Genomic DNA, 17,638 nt, shown 5'->3' with positions numbered 1-17,638 from the left:
AGATCAGCTGTTTTCACTCCTGAGCAAGGATGTATACTAACTGGGTTCACACAGTCTTTGGCTGTGCTCTACTGTACTGCTACCACATGCCAGCTGCTTTAGCCTCAGCAGTGTCAAACTTAGTTTCACACTGTTTAAGGCCACACCAAGAAATGACAATGGCATTAAGGGCCAGACATTTAAAATGTACTGATAATCTTGAGTTTCATTGAAAATGCCACGCTCATATAGCCTTTTTATAGACCGTTTTGCCCACTTATACCCTTATTAATGTATTCTGATTACAGAAAACGACTGCCAACTCGCAACAGTTTTTTTTTTTCACTGGTTCTTGCACATTTCTACAAGTGTTATTGTGTTTAATTGGGCCAAGCATCCACCCATCATCCATCCAGGTGAGAGTCACGGAGGCAGTAGTCTAAGCAGCAATCTGCAGACCTCCCTCTCCTCCAGCCTGTCCTGGTTCTGCCCCCAGGGTCTCCTTCTTTTGGATATGCCCAAAACACCTCATCTAAGAAGCATCCAGGTGGCATCTTAGTCAAACGCCTGAACCACCTCAACTGACTCCTCTTGACTTGGAAGAGTAGCAGCTCTGAATAACTCAGCTCTTCACCATCTGTGTAAGGTTGAGCCCAGACACTCATTTATACCACTTGTATCCATTACCTTGTTTTTTGGGAGACCACCAGAGCTTATTTGGCCATAGCTGAGGACAGAAATAAGACCAACGACTAAACTATATGTTTAGCTTTCTCTTCACACAGCAGACCAGTACAGGCTAACCCATCTGCCAGTCTGCTGCTGCAATTCTTTATTCATCCTCTACTCTAAAAACACATTTCCAACCCAGAATGAGTACTTCACTCTTTCCCAGCTGAGATCCCAATTCTCATCCCAGACCACTGCAGTGGAGGTTTCCCTTTGATGGAGTCAGCAAAACTGTCTGAAAAAGAACCGTCATCTGAAAACAAAGGCTCTCTCACCTCAGAGTAGTCTGTCTCAAGCATCAACTTATTTGTTTTATTATGTGTTATCAAATTTGTTAGCTTATAGGTAAAATATAATTTGACATGTGCAAAGTTCATATAAGGTCGTGAAGGCTTGGATTGTTTACTTCAGTGTTTATTGTGTCCACTTCTTCAGTATTTCCGGCCACAGTTATTTGCAGTTTGAGTATCACATGTTGGGTCTCGTATGGTTGGCCTGTAACACTTTTAATCTCTATTTGGAGCTTACATATTTTCTCTCTATATTACCAAAAGCTTTACCACTCTGTACTGATACAAATTCTGTGTGTGTGAGTGTGAGAGTGTGTGTGAATACCCTGCAGTCCTCAGCGATAAGGCTGAGATTGAGTTTTCCCCCACAGAGCCATAGCGTCCAAGGAGTGTGTGTGTATGTGTTTGTGTGTGAAGACATCAGGAAACAGGCAATGTAAAGAGCTTGTATCGCTTTATCTAGCCTATCCGCCAGAGTGTATGTGTATATGTATATGTGCTCTCAGACTGGTGTAGTGTGAAAGGGAGCTTGCTGGTTTGCTTTATTCGGTATTGTGCGCACGAGAGGATGAATCCTCAGGGCTCGATTCACAGCTGAGAAAAGTAGGTATTTTTCTGTGGTATAGCTGGATGCAGCTTTTAGACAGCCGTGCAGTGAAATGGAGACAAAAAGTGAGAGCAGGCGAAACCAGGCATTTTAAAAAGAAAAGAGAACATGTGCCGTACCGCTGCCTGCTGCTTTCATTCTGGCTGGCCTGTGAAGGGACGTGTGAGACAGGTTGGTTTTGGTGCTAAGATCAGTGCCTTCTCCCATGCAAATAGGGAAAAAGAACATTTAACCAGGAAACACATTACAAAAACGGAATCAGTTAAAAGAGAGGAGGCACAAGAGAACCGAGAGGGGCATGGTATGTCAGTGGTATCAACACAGCAAGGAGGTGAACCAGCCTGATATTCACTGACAGCATGGTGCTTCCATAGCAGGCAAAACCCATCAGTTTTTGTTGGAGGGAGGGCAGACAAAAGGCTGGAGCATCCCCAACTGTTTAGTTTCCATATCTAGCAGTCAGTGACAAGGCTTTCCGGCAGTTCTTATTTTTAACACACGGTCCTCTGGTGAGCAGCTTGCATCCACACACACACACACACACACACACACACACACACACACACACACACACACACACACACACACACACACACACACACACACACACACACACACACACACAGGGCCATGTCACTGATTGTATAACTCTTATCACCTGGTCTGTGGCATATTCCCAAATTCTAATTTGACTGCTAGCCCCTGGCCCAGAGCCCATCTCTGAAAAGAAGTACAGCAAAAATGGCTTCAGCGCGGACCTTTGATAGGAAATATCAGGAGGGATTTTACAGCAGAATTCACAATGAGGAATTCAGGAGGGACCCACTTCTAGCTTCTTCTGGATTTATATAAACCTGACACTGTGATGGGCCATCAGTTTAACCCTCTCCCATCACTTTATGAAAGTTTCAAAACAATAAAAAAAACAATTAAACTCAACCTCTTTTTTCTTTCTTTCTTAAATTCTGTCTGTCCACAGGAGTCTCCATCAGGGCGGAGGAAGGCCTTGGCCACTAGCAGTATAAACATGAAACAATACGCCAGTCCGATGCCCACACAGACAGATGTCAAGCTGAAGTTTAAGCCGCTGTCCAAGAAGGTGGTGTCAGCCACGCTGCAGTTCTCCCTCTCCTGCATTTTCCTCCGCGAGGGGAAGGCCACGTAAGTTTTTGTTTTCTTATATTATGACCCACATCCTTCGGAAGTGGTTACACGTTGCGATATTCAGCAGTGTTCTAAGTTGTTTGTAACCCTCACTAGTTATAACATTAAGTCTGATGCATGTAGGAATAATACCTATCAAATTGGGCCCAACACCCATGTTCACTTCTTCCTTGTTCTGTTGCCTTTGCTTGTGTTGAGTTAATCAGTGTGTCGTTTCATGTTTCAAAAGTAATTTAAGCAAGCACATAGTGAGATCGTCATGTTCAATTTTGCTGTCTTTAATCACAAGACCGTTACAGCAGTCAACTTTGAATGTCTCACACTAGTGACTGATTGGAGCCACAGATATCCACATGACTCTTTCACATTGGTCACAATTAATTTTGGACAGTCTGGCTTCATTAGGCTCTAATTTAGAGTCTAGTAATGAAGAGACTTTTATCCACTGAAGGGTATGAAAGGATATTCTTTTAAAAAGTAATAAAGTTGCCAAGTTTGCAGCAAAGAGGACAAGTAAAGCTGTTGATAATCCCTGCTGTGAGTAAGAGAGTAATTTGTGTTACCCTTTGCAGACCAGTAACACATGCTTGGTATAAAAGTCTAGCTAATACCCTTTTTATGTCACTTCTAACCAGAGGTGACTGAAAATCTAAATTTTCTTTGTTAATCTGTTAGAGGGTGAAATTTTGCTTTTTGTTCCATTTATCAGTTTAAATTATAGGTACATACAGACACACACACACACACAGACACTTGTCAATCATTTTAAGATATTGAACCATCTTTCATTTGAAGACATGCTTTCAGTCAGTGTTTTCTGTTTGTTATTCATTTTAATTTGATGGCAGCAACTTTCATTTAAAGATACCCCTCCCCACACACACAAACACATATACACTGAGCATGAGCAAAGCGGCGAGGCCTTTGTTGTGTCGCGGATGGCGGGTCGATGGCGCGTAACCCTTGTTAACCCTTCGGGGAATGATGTCGACCACACACAAACAAACTCCATCACAGCAGTTCAAATGAGCCCATGGGCCTGGGAAACACCAAACACAAAGAACAGAGAGGAGAATACAGCGATTATGATGGAGCGGTGGTATCGAGGGACTGTGGGGAGGGGGGCGCACAGAGGACTACATAAAATACAAGAAATGATGTAGAAATGCATCAGTGGGGCAGAGGCTGGAGTCAAAACCAAGCTTTAAAGAAGCTTTAAAATGTGAGGGAGGGGTGTTAAAGTTTTAGGTGTAAAAATGGTCGTCTGGAGTGAAGAAATGATTGAAAGAGATGGATTTTAAATGTATGTGGGGTGTGTAGGTTAAATTGTCCTATCTGTCTTGATGTTTTTCAGCTGCATGTATTTCTCTATCTATGTGTATACATTGTTTTGGTTCTTGGTTTTTTTTGGGGCTGGTGGGGTCCAGTGATGAGGACATGCAGAGCCTGGCCAGCCTGATGAGCATGAAACAGGCGGACATTGGCAACCTGGATGACTTTGAGGAGGAGAATGAGGAGGATGAGGAGAACAGGGTCAACCAGGAGGAGAAAGCTGCTAAGATCACAGGTAAAACACTGGAGGAGCACTTTTTTATTTTGCTTTGTAAGATCAAAGATTTATCTGCTGAAAGTCATTGAAGTTGCTTTTGGTCATTTGATCAAAATCCCCAAAACGCCCGAAATTTCCCAGACTTCCTGAAGAATAAGCGCGGGACCCAGGCTTCATTTGGGGCATTTACTTTGCTTCTTGGTTTCTTTGTTTTCCCCAATTTATGCTTCTCTCTCTGTGTGTGTGTGTGTGTGTGTGTGTGTGTGTGTGTGTGTGTGTGTGTGTGTGTGTGTGTGTGTGTGTGTGTGTGTGTGTGTGTGTGTGTGTGTGTGTGTGTGTGTGTGTGTTTCCACAAATAAAAAAGTGAGAGTTTGTAAATTCATGAGCTTTATTTGCCGTGTATTGTCTGCTTCAGGGCGTTTTCTGTTGCTTTGACTTTCCCACATCCTTGTTACCCCTCGTTCCCCTCGTCTTGTATTGGTTGCACTGGCAGACTGACGGTGGCTTGGCTCCTTCCTTACATCCATGATTCATTCTACGGTCGCATGTACGGGCCGCGCTGCTTCCTGCTTTGCTTAATCCAACTTTTCAAAGCGCCACCTCTTCATGTTAAGCTTCATTTTTTCTCTCCTTTCTTTTTCATGCTCTTCATCTCATTTATATGTATATGCATTGAGCGCCTACAGCTACGCTTCACTAGCACACATCTCTGAATCAAAGGATGGGCCGGGCTGCCAAAACTCGCTGCTGTCATATTCTTGCCTGAATGGTACCTCCAGAGCAAGCCAGCAAGCAGCCCCAGCAATACTAACACTAGGCTAACCAATGCATACGCTGTAAAACACATGTTCTCTTTTGTCTTTTTATATGCTGTATGTAAATTATGAAACCTCAATAAAACTCTGTGTTTATATAGGGTTGTTAGTCATTGTTCAGTATTACCTCTTTATTTATCAGTCTGGAACCTGAAGCTCTGGAGGCATGTCAGAAATGTTATTTTAAAGTAGATAAAGTTTTTTTCTTTTTAGCTTTTGGCTCTGTGCATGCATTTAGCACTGTAGTGCTGATGCAGTGTTTCCCACAGAACACGGTTTCCTCTGCAAATATTTTATAACTGAGCAATAGTGAGTCTCTACTCCTGGGGATAAACGTCTTCCACATCTTGGATGGCAGTGAGTGATGACAGTTGTTGTTCTGCTCTGGAGCCTTCAGGAGTTTGACATGTTGGTACATGAACCAGTTCTCCATATGCTGCCAGCTCTGGTTACAGTGAGAAAGAAAGACTTTCTTACTTAGACCTGCTGGAGTCTAAGACACAGGGTAGAGCATGTTCAACCCCAGGAGAAGAGACTGTAGAAATGGCTGAATGATATCCACCTTCAAGTGTACACTTTACAGAGAGTCTATGGGAACACCACAGTCTGCTTGTTCGGTGATGATATAATGATGCTCTTTCCCGGTCCAGCGTTGAACGAGGCTCTGTCCTTTTTAATGTGCTGCAGTGCTTCAATTCTTGTTTTTGGATCCGACCCCCTAAAAAACTTTTAACCCTTCAGAACATATTCTGGCGTTGAGATTAAGCTTAGTATCAGGACAAATCTGGACTGTTTTAAACTTTCAGTAATGTCCCAGAGCTTTGTTTGTTTTTGGGAACTGAAGGAGTGTTTGGACCTGGATATTGCTACTGATATGAAACGTAGCAAACAACTAGTTGCCCAGCAAAAATTGAGCAGCACAAGACAGGACGAGCTAGCTATTTATCATTAACAGGCAGTCATAAATATACTTGATTGAGGTGACCTGCCCAGGTAAAGTTGGTGTGGGAAACACTGCATTTGGCTGTTAATACTATAAAGTTGTGAACTTTATAGTGTAGACCTTACCAGCTAAATGGTTGATCGCAGCGCTATTACTAACTAAAGCATGCACATTCACACTAGTGTTCCTCTTTACTAATCTGTTTGTACTTGCAGACTTGTTAGTGATAGAACTGATGATAATATAAACCAAACCAACAGTCTGCACTCAGTTATTGTGCAGTGTAATGTGCGGTGTGGATGTGTGTGGACATTCTGGATGGTGTGTGTTATTTTTGCCTTGTTCACTGCTTTTCTTCCTCCCTCCCTTCCTGTATGGACCTGTCGTTTGCAGAGATAGTAAACCAGTTGAATGCCCTCAGCTGCTTACATGGGGATGATGATGATGATGGTGGTGTTCCCAAGCGAGCACGCAAAGCAACAGCTAAGCCTGCTGCTTCCTCCCAAGGTCTTTTTTCACCTTTCTTTCACCCCTTTTCATCCCACGATTCTTCTTTTATTGTCTTGTGAGCATTGTGTTGCCTCTTCCTACCCCTCAGTGTCACGGTTTATATCTACATATTTATTTATTTTTTATTTTTCCTCCCATAATGTTCTGTCTCCCCCTCTTCCTCTCTCTTTGGCTCTACCCTCCCTTATCCCTTGATCCTTCGTGACATTGGTATTGTAGTCGTGTTGTGTGGTACGATTTATCTTCAATCATGTGGTGACGTGCAGTACGTGGTGTTGTGAACACATCAGTTGGTGTTCATCCTTTTGGTTCCTATTGTTTCTCTTATTTGACAATGTGACCTTTCCCACTCTTTTACTGCAATTGGTAGTGAACCAAACCAGGTAAAAAGAAAAGAAAAGAAAGAGACCCTTTTTCCTCTTTCAGGTCAAAGCAATATTTGTGTTTTCAAAATAGAATTAAGTATATTTATTTTAAATTGAGAATATTTAGCCTATGATATTCTCACGTGATCTTAAGCTAGATAAAAAAAATGTTTTTTTAAAAGTCCGACCAATCTGTCTATAAAAGTAGAATAGTTAATTTAAATTTGGCCGCTTTCCCCTACATGCTCGTCTCCTTTTGCACTTCTAAGTCAGGTTCAGTGGCCCCTGGGTCATACCACCAGTGATGTTTCACACCTTGGCTAAATTTAAATAAAGTGTTTTGTTTTTCTTTTTTGCAAGGGCACAGTTGTAAAACTTTTTCATCTTATTAAAAATCGCATAAATAAGGGCTTTATGCGAAAGCTTTCCCTTTCTCCTCTGGGCAAATAACTCCAGTCACTGGTTCAACTGGAAATTACATCCTGTTGGCTAACAGTAATATACAACAAACATAGCTTTGTACTCTCAAGGTTTTCTGAGTTTATTTGGGGTCTTCCAACATTCTTCTCTTTGGATAGGAGTAGTCACAAACCCTCTCACAGATTTAAACACACTCTTGGACATGTGCGCTTGTCATGGCCTAAATTTGGCCATGAATGTTGTGAGTTAAGTGCTGTTCCTCTTATCAGCCATCACCACTTCACATAGCCACACTACATATAGACCCAGGACACGTAGCTCACAGCACAGTTTTTCTTTATACTAGTTCAGATTTTCATGTTTCTCAGCAACATTTCTTGGCATCTACCTCAGGCACATTTACACTCTTTTCAAACTGACCCACACCCTGGCAGCATGCGATTGAACTACAGTGAGTATAGTGAAGATAAAGTACACAAGTACCCCCTCCAGCTGGGAACTCCATAGCAACACCATGCTTTCGCCACAGTCTCCCACAGTAACCCTCCATACCACACAAAATTTCCCAGAATGCCACTGTTGTATATGCTCTGAAGAAGGATGAAATGGTTGAGGAACAAAGGAGTTTAGGCAGTGCTCCCCAGCAAGCGGGATTTCTTATCCAAGACTGAATGGTTCACTCCGAAGTGCAGATTTTGGTGCATTTGGCTTTGTGGCTGTTTGTTCATTGCATTTTGTTGTGTAGCTGTTTTGACTCTGTAGTTTAATTTAAAATAACTTTTTATTGAACTCTTTGGCAACAGAGCTGATTAATAAGCTGAACTTCCTGGAAGACGAGGATCAGGATATGGCTCCCGCCATGAACAACAATCCTTTTGATGAGCCCGATGTCGACCTTCATCCCAACCATCTCAACCCATTTGATGATCCTGATGAGGAAGGTATGTGCAGCTCTGCCAGCTTCTGAAGAAAATGCACTCAACTTCATTTTAATATATAATAATTGTAAAAACTTGTAAAACGTGCCTGGCTTTGGTTGCGATCTTCTTGGTGTTGCTTTGGGAAAAGTCTTTGGGATGATGAGCAGTGTGGCTTTAAGGTTCTGATGTGCAGATACCATGAATGTGTATAATCCTCTGCAACTGTATCAGGCTTCAATGCTTTCAGTCAGACACCTAAACCAATATTTTTGTCTGACCACCTGAGTGGACAGGTATTTGTTTTTGAGTGTCACGCTCTCACATACATAAAAGCACACCTTTGCTGCCTATTTGCTTACTTAAGATGTCTTTGATCTTCAGCCTTAAATCCTGGATTTTACTTTCTCAAGTGCATATTTTTACGTATGTACATGTGTCCTTTAATGTCCTTATCATCTTCAACAAAGGTTTACTTATTTTGGGGACGATGCAGTTGCTGTTTTAATTCAATAGTGGCTGTGTGTAGGATTTGGTTGTCTTATGTTGGCAGTGAAGGCAGCATGAAGCATATGTGCAGGCACCACCCAGGAGCCCACACAGGGAACCTGGATCCTTAAAATGTTGAAATAAACTAAATATTATCCACACAATTTATGAAAAGTCAAATAGGCAGTTAACCTTCTAGGAGCTGGCATCCACATATGTGGAAATCACATTTTAGGTTGTCTAGACCACAATACTAAATTTTACTGTACAAGGGCCTGATATCCTCTTCTCAGAAACTACATCAGGTAAAAAGATAATTCTTTGTTTTTACATTCATCAGGTCCCAATCAGCCCAAATAGCAAAGAGAAATAAAAATGTATGCCATGAAAGAGTTCCAGTCTTAGGAGGTTAAGGCACATTTATTTTGTTTCTCTCTGCTGTCTATCTCTTCAACATACTGAGATCACAAGCTACCAAAGCTCATGTCAAGTCTAGGAGTAACATGATTTATACATGCTGTCAATGCTTTCTGTCCTCTGTCAGAGCCCCCTGCCCAGCCGGTCCTACGACCGCGGGCTGACGACAGTTCCTTTTATGACCACGACGACTCAAATCCGTTCAACGAGCCAGATGAGCCAGAGACACAAGCATGTCCGGGGAACCCCTTTGATGAGCCTGACCAGGACACAGACCCTCAGCCAGATCCAGAACCTCCCAAACCGAGGCAGAGGAAAGGTGTCCGGCCCGTTGACATGAGCAAGTACCTGTATGCGGACACTTCTCACAACGAGGAGGAGCTCGACAAGTAAGATTTTGTTATTCATTGGACAATTGTTTCAATGTCCAATGAATTGTTTCAAACAATGGTGTTTGTTTTTTGTTTTTTTGGGGGTTTTTTTTGCATTTGATGACACAGTAACTTTGAATTATGAGGCGTGAACATGCTGTTAAGTAAAGAGCATGCACCTTATCCTGTGCTATTTTTCTTTTTTTAAAGTGTCATGTTTTATTGTTTTATTGACCCGAGACCAGTGATTGAGCTTATAAACTGACTGGGAAAGTGTCTACTGTGCTGAAAAAGTGACTATAGGGCCATTTTCCCATAGACTTTTACACCGCAGAAAATCGTTGTGCAGTCAGAAGAGTCGCCCCCTGGTGGCAAATAGAAAGCATGTAGATTTAAGGGTTTCAGATCACTAGACTCAAGTGGCCATTGGAGGAATTGCACTTTTCTTCATAAGTAGTGATACTTAAAGCGCTCTGTTACGTTCTCGATTACTGCTGGCAGCCCGAGTCCTGCAGCTCCCCCTCCTTCTAGAGGAGCACTTGTAGGCACAGCTCCCCCCTTCCAAACAGGGCAAAGTGACGAGGCAGCTCTTTCAACAGGAACAAGGGCCCTGTTGTTTCACTGCATTCTTTAACCTTGTCTCCCTCTTCAGTCTTCCACCCGTCCTCCCCATCCTCTCCCTCCCATCAACTTGTTGCCCCATACTTTCCCTCTTTCTCCTTCACTTCCTCGTAGACTCTGCTCATTTTTATTTCACCTTGGAGCTCCTTTACGCTTGCTCCCCACCCTCCCATTCCCTCTTCCTTGTTCCTGTTCCGCATCATTTCGGTTCATCAGTGCTGTCAGCTACTTTGTAAAGAAGAAAATATAAAGATGCTTCTATCTGTTGTTGAATTTAAAGATATGATGAATGTGGCAACGGAGGTGTTTTTTTGGTTATTTGTTTACTTTTTTTGGTATATGCTGCATTTTTAAAATTTTTCATTTTAGTTAAGTTTGGTGGCTGTGTTGTGCAACCCTTACTTATAAATATTTAATCTCAGTGGAACTTCCTGAAATTAAATAAATGAACAAGAAAAAATTTAGTCAATGAACGCAGCATAAAAAGGTAGCTTGTTGTGTATGTGTGAATCTCAGTTTTTACTGAAATGTTAGGCTATTTTATACTTAATAGGCTGTGTCACCTTCTCTAAAAGCTCAATATAGACTTTATCTTGTGATAGTAAAGGTTGCCAACCTTTAGGGGTTGAATCTTAGCTTCACACTGATGTGGGGATCCTTCTGAAGTGTTCCCATCAGTGAACCGTTTCACCAATAGTGTGTGACCATCTCCACAAGAGCAGCCGTGCCCAAATTGTCAATGTAAACCCCTTTTTGCCACTGAGCGAAGCCGTCACACAGACAGGCGTAGGTTTCACTCCTCTCAGCTGTCCAAAGACAGACAGGAATTGACTGGTGTGTTTCTTTTTCTCTGTCTCTTACATCAGGAGCAGCTCACTGCAGAATAGAAAGTTCAAGAGGGCAGCGCAGTGTTTTGACTGCAGCCCTTTCACATGTCTTTTAGCCAGCGATGGTCTGTTAGAGCTTTTCTATAGACCTGCCTCCTTTTCTTTTCTTCACTTCCCTCCTTTTTTCCCCCTTCTATCACTTTGCAGTAGGACACTGAGTACCTCCAACCTTCTCTTTCACAGATACCCAGTCAATCAGTTTTTCCTCTCACCCCCTCCTCCTCCTCCATCCAATTCTCTTGTTTGTTTAGGACTGCTTGTTGCATGTTGAGTGAATGTCTTAAGGCCGTGCCCCTGCTTTCATTGCCACCAGCATGCCTGTGTATTGATAACACTGTGGTATGTGTATGCGTGTGTGTTTTGGTGAGTGCTTGTGCGTGTGTGTAATGTAGTCAGTCGTGCTCTGGCCTGTCTGTCAGTAGTCCACCTTGGGTAGTGAGGATATGAGGTCACACAGTCCTGACCTCAGTGCACCTGCATCTTCTATTAACTTACCACTTTCTGTGTGCTGTTCATTGTGCTGCACCATACCTTTGTTTCCCTATTAATGAATTTATAGTTAGATCCTAGGATGTCTTTAAAAGGTCCTAATGGTTATTATAGGTCATTATAAACAAAATGTTTAACGATTAGGCAAAATATATACATATTTTCTAATGTTTTCTTGTATTCGACAACCTAATTTTACAAGATAAAAAATTTGGTTTTATATCTTATATAGCTTATATCAGAGGTGTGGACTCGAGTCACATGACTTGGACTCGAGTCAGACTCGAGTCATTAATTTTATGACTTTAGACTTGACTTGAAAAAATGTTCTAAGACTTGTGACTTGACTTGGACTTTTACACCAATGACTTGGGACTTGAATTGGACTTGAACCGGTTTACTTGAAAAGACTTGATATTTTACCCCAAATATAAAATTTAACATGCATATTATATAGAGATTGAAAATGTGACGTCATTCACGGGTAGAACCGCAAAGGATTCTGGGAACTCGTGGCAAGCGGTACTAGCGCACGCAGGCTTTCAATTAAAATCAGTTATACAGCGATAAAAAGAAACACAAAAATGTCAAGAAGCTGCTGTATTATTAACTGCAATAGCCGGTCGCATGACAGCCACGGGAAGCCGACGGGTAAAGAGATCGGTTGTTATCGGATTACGTCGTTGAAGAGAAATTGTTCAAGCCATGTTTCCGAAGTAACAAAGACGCGACGGATGGCCTGGATCGCAGCCATTCAAAGATCAAATATAACGTCCCAGAACACTCCAGCTCACAGGTTAGTCTGCTCCAAGCATTTACACGAAGGTCAGTGTCTTTTAGTAGTTAATACGTCATTTTCATAACATAATTGGTGATATAGGTTACAAGCAAGTCTGGCGCTGAACAGAAATTGTCGCGCTATGCTCCTTTATTTATTGTGCATAAATAGTAAATTGTCCTGACACAATATTGCGTTTCGCCTCTGTTATTATGGTACACTGACAAAAACACATACTTTTATTCACAGGATAAAACAGGTTTTTTGTATCACTAATTGCCCAGTACGATTACAGCATACAGTATTATTGTCACTGCTACATTTCTGTGATGGGTACCAGAAATTATTTCCACTGCTAATTAATTACCGTTGAGCTCAAAGGTCCTATTAATAAACGGTTAAGGAATGTGTATTTATGACGACGATTTGTGAGACTGGTAAACTTATGATAGGTACGATGGTCTTTACTTTCTACACGGTGCATTTCAAGGTCCTGCACCCATCCGTCGGTAAACTGTACCTGGGCTTGTTGCAGTGACCGGAAGTTACTAAACTTCATGAGTGTATGCACTCACTCCAAGAACCGTATAATTATAAATATGCATATAAATATGCTAAGATGACATAGCTGACTTCATCTAACTAGCAAATGTTGTCCAGGCTACGTTGGTGATACAGTTTTTTTTAATGTGTATGATATTTTTGTCATGCGATTTTAAAGCCGGTCCTACAACCGCATCCAAGAATAACATGCAGCTTATCTCAGAACTGTTGGTGAAAATTATTCTTGGAGCTAAGTTTAATTGAGCTGCATTTTAAAGAGGTGCAATTTCACAATTTGTGTATATTTTCTAAGTTCACTATTTTGTCATGTGTTGAGAAAAACACAGATTTTAAAATTACATGGTCTAATATTTACATTTAGCATAACTGCAACATTATTTTTTCATTTTTTTTTTTTAAAGACTCGAAAGGACTTGAAATTCAAAGTTTCAGACTTGTGACTTGACTCGGACTTTTACACCAGTGACTTGAGACTCGACTCTGACTTGCCTGACATTACTTGAGACTTGACTTGAGACTTGAGGATAAAGACTTGAGACTTACTTGAGACTTGCAAAACAATGACTTGGTCCCACCTCTGGCTTATATGTCTGTCTTTGAGATGGTTTATGTTAACTTTATTGGCATTTTGGAGCCTTTTATGCTTGTGTTGCTGCTGTAAGTCAGGAAATTTAGTTTTATTGTATAGCCCTGAATCACATGTAAAGGTTTAAAGGACTTCATAGGGAGAAGAGCACATTAAAAACACGAGAAAACACGAGAAAAAACAATAAAGTCACTAACACATTAAAATTCAAAAATGGACAAGAAAACAAAAAAGAAAATATTATAAACTTGTATTTAAAAATGAGAATAGGAAGATTTTATAGCTGCTCTAAATGTGGCTGAACAGTTAGTGTGGCCATTATCAGTGCTTTTTTTCCAATTCAATTCAGATTTATTTATATAGTGCCAATTCACAACAACACAACAACGACCCCAAGGCACTTTATTTTGCAAGGTAAAGATCTTGCAATAATAGAGAAAAAAATCCCAAGATCACAGTATGCCATGTAAGCAACAGTGGGGAGGAAGAAATCCCCTTTTAACAGGAAAAAATCTCCAGCAGCGCTATCCTCCACCCTCCAGTATCCCCAGTTCTGCTCGTTGAAGAATATTGTGTCTGTTGGTTTAGCTTTTTAAATTTATTTTTAAGATCAGGAGGATCTTAAAGTGCGAGTCGGGATATAACTGTAATATTTAAGACTTTATATATATAAGTATGAATATTTTAAATCATTTCTGTAGGATCATCAAAAACAGTGTAGCTCTGCTGTTCTGAATAAGCTCCAGCCTAGTGAAATACTGTTTTACAGCTCATTCTTTTTACAAATTCGATGGATAAATTACACCAATCTCTCTTTTCCCTTTTTTTCCCAGATCCAACCCATTCTACGAGCCAAGGACATCGAGCCCTGTGCAGCAGGATGCTGGTGGCCCCTCACCTGATGTGGCCAGCAGCCAGAAGAGGAGAGCTCCCCCACCCCCGGGCACTAGCCCTGGGCTTGGCCCCAGTTTACCACCCCACAAACCCACATCTGGCCCTGATGGGGAGAGAGCCCAGCCCGTCGGGCCCAGCCCAGTGGCAGCAATGATAGGGAGAGAGCTGGCCTCCTCTTCCCCCAAGGTACGCAGTCCTTGCTGGAATGTAAAAAACTTGATTTATCCCCATGTGATGCATGTGAAAAATACAGAAAGAAATGCACTGTGGCTGTGTCTGCAGCGTATCATTACTTTCTATTGTGAGAAATATACCTTTTAGAATAAAGCAATTTAAGATTTTGATTTTAACTTTGATCTCATCAACTACTTGTCGGCCTCGCAGACTCTTAAGTTCATTTAATTACATTTAATTCAAATCTCTGAGCTTGAACCCCAAAATTCAACAGATCTCAGCTCATGTCTACTTCCTGTCATTCACTCTAGCTCGTCCGTGCAGTATGTTTTATTATAAGTGAGTGAGTTGAAGCATTTTGAGTGTGTTGTGTGTGTATGTGTGTGTTCGCAGTAGTGTGTCCACATCCAGTGGTCCTTACATTAGCTTTTTTTCCGCCTGCACAGTCTCATCTCCTGCACCATTCTTTATGCTCATGAAACTCCCCAGCTCCTCATTTGAATATAGGTATTTGTTTATTGGGGTGTTTTCATATGTTTATTTATTTATTTAAATTAGGTAAATCATGGCTGGGTCTAATTAAATGGCTGATGGTCACACACACTCACGGCAGGAGTCAGACCACTGGTGGGGAATGATTGGCTGGGGGTGTGGGGATGAGTGGGGGTTAAAATTGTGAGTGTGTGTGTGTGTGTGTGTGTGTGTGTGTGTGTGTGTGTGTGTGTGTGTGTGTAGGGGCTCAATGAGCCTGTGTAGGGCTTAAACACAGGGGGCTTAACTACAGCAGAGCGATCACAAGGGGGTGTTGACCCCCTGTGCCCATGCACACACATACACGCAAACACAGTACAGTTAGTCATACACACACATAGACACACACAGGTCCCTCCTCCCCATGCAGCTGGCTAGCTGACTGTTTTAGTGTAGCTGGGCGGTGATGCTGGCCGTCCATGTAATTATGGCACAGTGCCTTTATCACCCAGCTGCAGTTGCCTGTGACCATGGGTGAGGGGGCCTAAACCACTTTAATTACCCAAAGCCAGTGGCCTGTGGTGGGCCACACTTCGCCAAGAGATGCCCCTGCCTCTGGAGCTTGGTGTGGAGGGGGCAAGGTGGGGTTTAGAGAATGAATTGTGACTGAAGAGGAGGGGTGAAATGAAGAATATGCTGAGGATAGTGAAGGGTTATAAGACGGCAGAAAAGAGAGGGAACATTTCCAGGGAATTGTGGAGAGAGAGCGCGAGAGAGATGGGATGTTCACAGTAAACAAGGATAGGCCTACAGGGTTTGTTGGCATATACAGCTAGTGTGAATAGGGTTTTTTTTCCCTCTTATTCACACCCAGCACCATGGTACACACCACAGCCTACACATGGGCTGTGAGATGACCTTTGAATGTATGAAGTCAGGGAGGATTAAGAGGAGACATCCTCACTATGAGAGGCCACGACAAAACCAACACATCATAACGCTAGGAACGTGCACAGAGTGTAAATGTATGCATGTATCTGTTCTTATAGTTTCCAGTGTGCCCAAGGCTCAGTTCTGTGAATATGTACTCGGGCAGTTATAACCTTCCCTCAAAACACAGCTAACCTCCGCCTCTCCCATATAAGGCGTCTACTCTTCATTCATATTTATTTTACCAATGTGGGCAAATTGTATGTAGGGCTGAGATAAACACACACACAGAATTCAGTTTAATCTCACAATGTGAATAGAAATTGATATCCAGAAAGCCACCATATTCAGTTCTACATTTACAAACCTGCCCTGAAGGGTTAGTATGAGTTTTTCTTTTTTCTTCTTTTTAAATGAAATCTTGTCTTTGGTAACCGAAAGAGATTAGCTTGTCTCGTTTCACCATTACATTTAACACATTTATTCGCTGCAGCAGAGGAACAAGCTTTAAATGGCTGGTCACTCAACAAATAGAAAACGAGTTTAAGGGTCAGCGCCTCGAGCAATGCTTCGGTGAAGATATTTCATAAACCTGTAAAAACCAAGCAAGAGTTCTAACAAGAAAATACAAGGCAACTACAGTCATGGAGAAAGATGTTTGCATTCACTCCAACAGATTTAGGATTAAACGTTTTCTTGGATGCAATCTCATCCTCCTTGTCATTGCATTAAAACCAGCCACTTCAGTGCCAGCCTGTGGAAAATCAGGACATCTACATGACATATGGTGTGCGCCCACTTATTCTATACACAGGTATTACACATATTGATTGGATTTACGTTAAGAATAATATGAGCTCGGTGCTCTGGATTTTTGCCAGTGAAACACATGGGCTGGCACTAACTCAAGTTCTTATGTAGATTCAGATGTAAATGCAGCATCTACAGAGGTTTCAGAAGCTTTTGTTTTGTTGCTCATGATGACTGGTGGACAGTAGGTCCCAACAAAACCCTGCTATATGATATGCAGATAGCACCTTTCTGAACAATATATTAGGACTTTGAGTATGTATTTTTAAACATAATTGAAAAAGGAGGCCTTTGCCTCAATGATCAATTAAAGGTGCCTTACTTCGGGTGATGTTTGTGTTTGAGGAAATGTGAAGGTAGGTCATACCTTGGCAGCGGTGGCTCAGGAGATACAGTGGGACATCTGTCAATGAGAAGGTCAATGGTTTGACGCCAGGCTCCTCTAGTCTGCATGCTGAAGTATTGCTGGGCAAGATACTGAAACCTTAATGCTCCTATCAAAGTGTTAATGTGTGAATTTTAGCTTAAAAGGTGCTTCTAGGAATCGGTGAATAAGGCTTGTAGAAAGAAAGTACTTGAAATGTAGCTACACTTCTCAGTGTTTGTCTCTGCACCGTTGTTATTGATGCCAGATTCAGACTACATTATAATAGCTTGATTGTGGCCAAAACCATGGGCGTCTTAAATGACCGCAGATCATTTTATCGTGTATACTGTGTCGTAACTGAAACTTCATCCAGAATGTCTTATGATGTCCAGACAGAAAGACCAACATGTCATGTATACACAGTTGTAAAGTTGTACATATGACTGCACATGAGTCCGGTTTTTACCATGTTGAAAGTTTATATGCACTTGTCATTAGGTCC

The 17,638-nt window shown here is 41.7% G+C and overlaps 1 protein-coding gene across 5 annotated transcripts in view; it reads left to right on the top strand.

Moving 5' to 3' along the window:
• The window catches only part of ehbp1 (EH domain binding protein 1), a 162,862-nt gene that overhangs the window by 53,415 nt on the left and 91,809 nt on the right, over positions 1-17,638 (top strand). For 4 of the 5 annotated variants that reach the window (XM_080288055.1, XM_080288054.1, XM_080288052.1 and 1 more), the window contains exons 7-12: positions 2,585-2,766; positions 4,197-4,336; positions 6,470-6,583; positions 8,175-8,312; positions 9,322-9,583; positions 14,324-14,570. In XM_080288055.1, coding sequence (XP_080144181.1) covers positions 2,585-2,766; positions 4,197-4,336; positions 6,470-6,583; positions 8,175-8,312; positions 9,322-9,583; positions 14,324-14,570 — 1,083 coding nt within the window. The remainder of the gene's footprint in view (positions 1-2,584; positions 2,767-4,196; positions 4,337-6,469; positions 6,584-8,174; positions 8,313-9,321; positions 9,584-14,323; positions 14,571-17,638) is intronic. The other variant, XM_080288053.1, reaches the window with a different exon arrangement.

This window comes from Astatotilapia calliptera, chromosome 13, assembly GCF_964374335.1.
Source record: "Astatotilapia calliptera chromosome 13, fAstCal68.1, whole genome shotgun sequence".
Taxonomy (NCBI): domain Eukaryota; kingdom Metazoa; phylum Chordata; class Actinopteri; order Cichliformes; family Cichlidae; genus Astatotilapia; species Astatotilapia calliptera.
The sequence above is the reverse complement of the archived record's forward strand: the minus strand, read 5'-3'. Positions and strand labels throughout refer to the sequence as shown.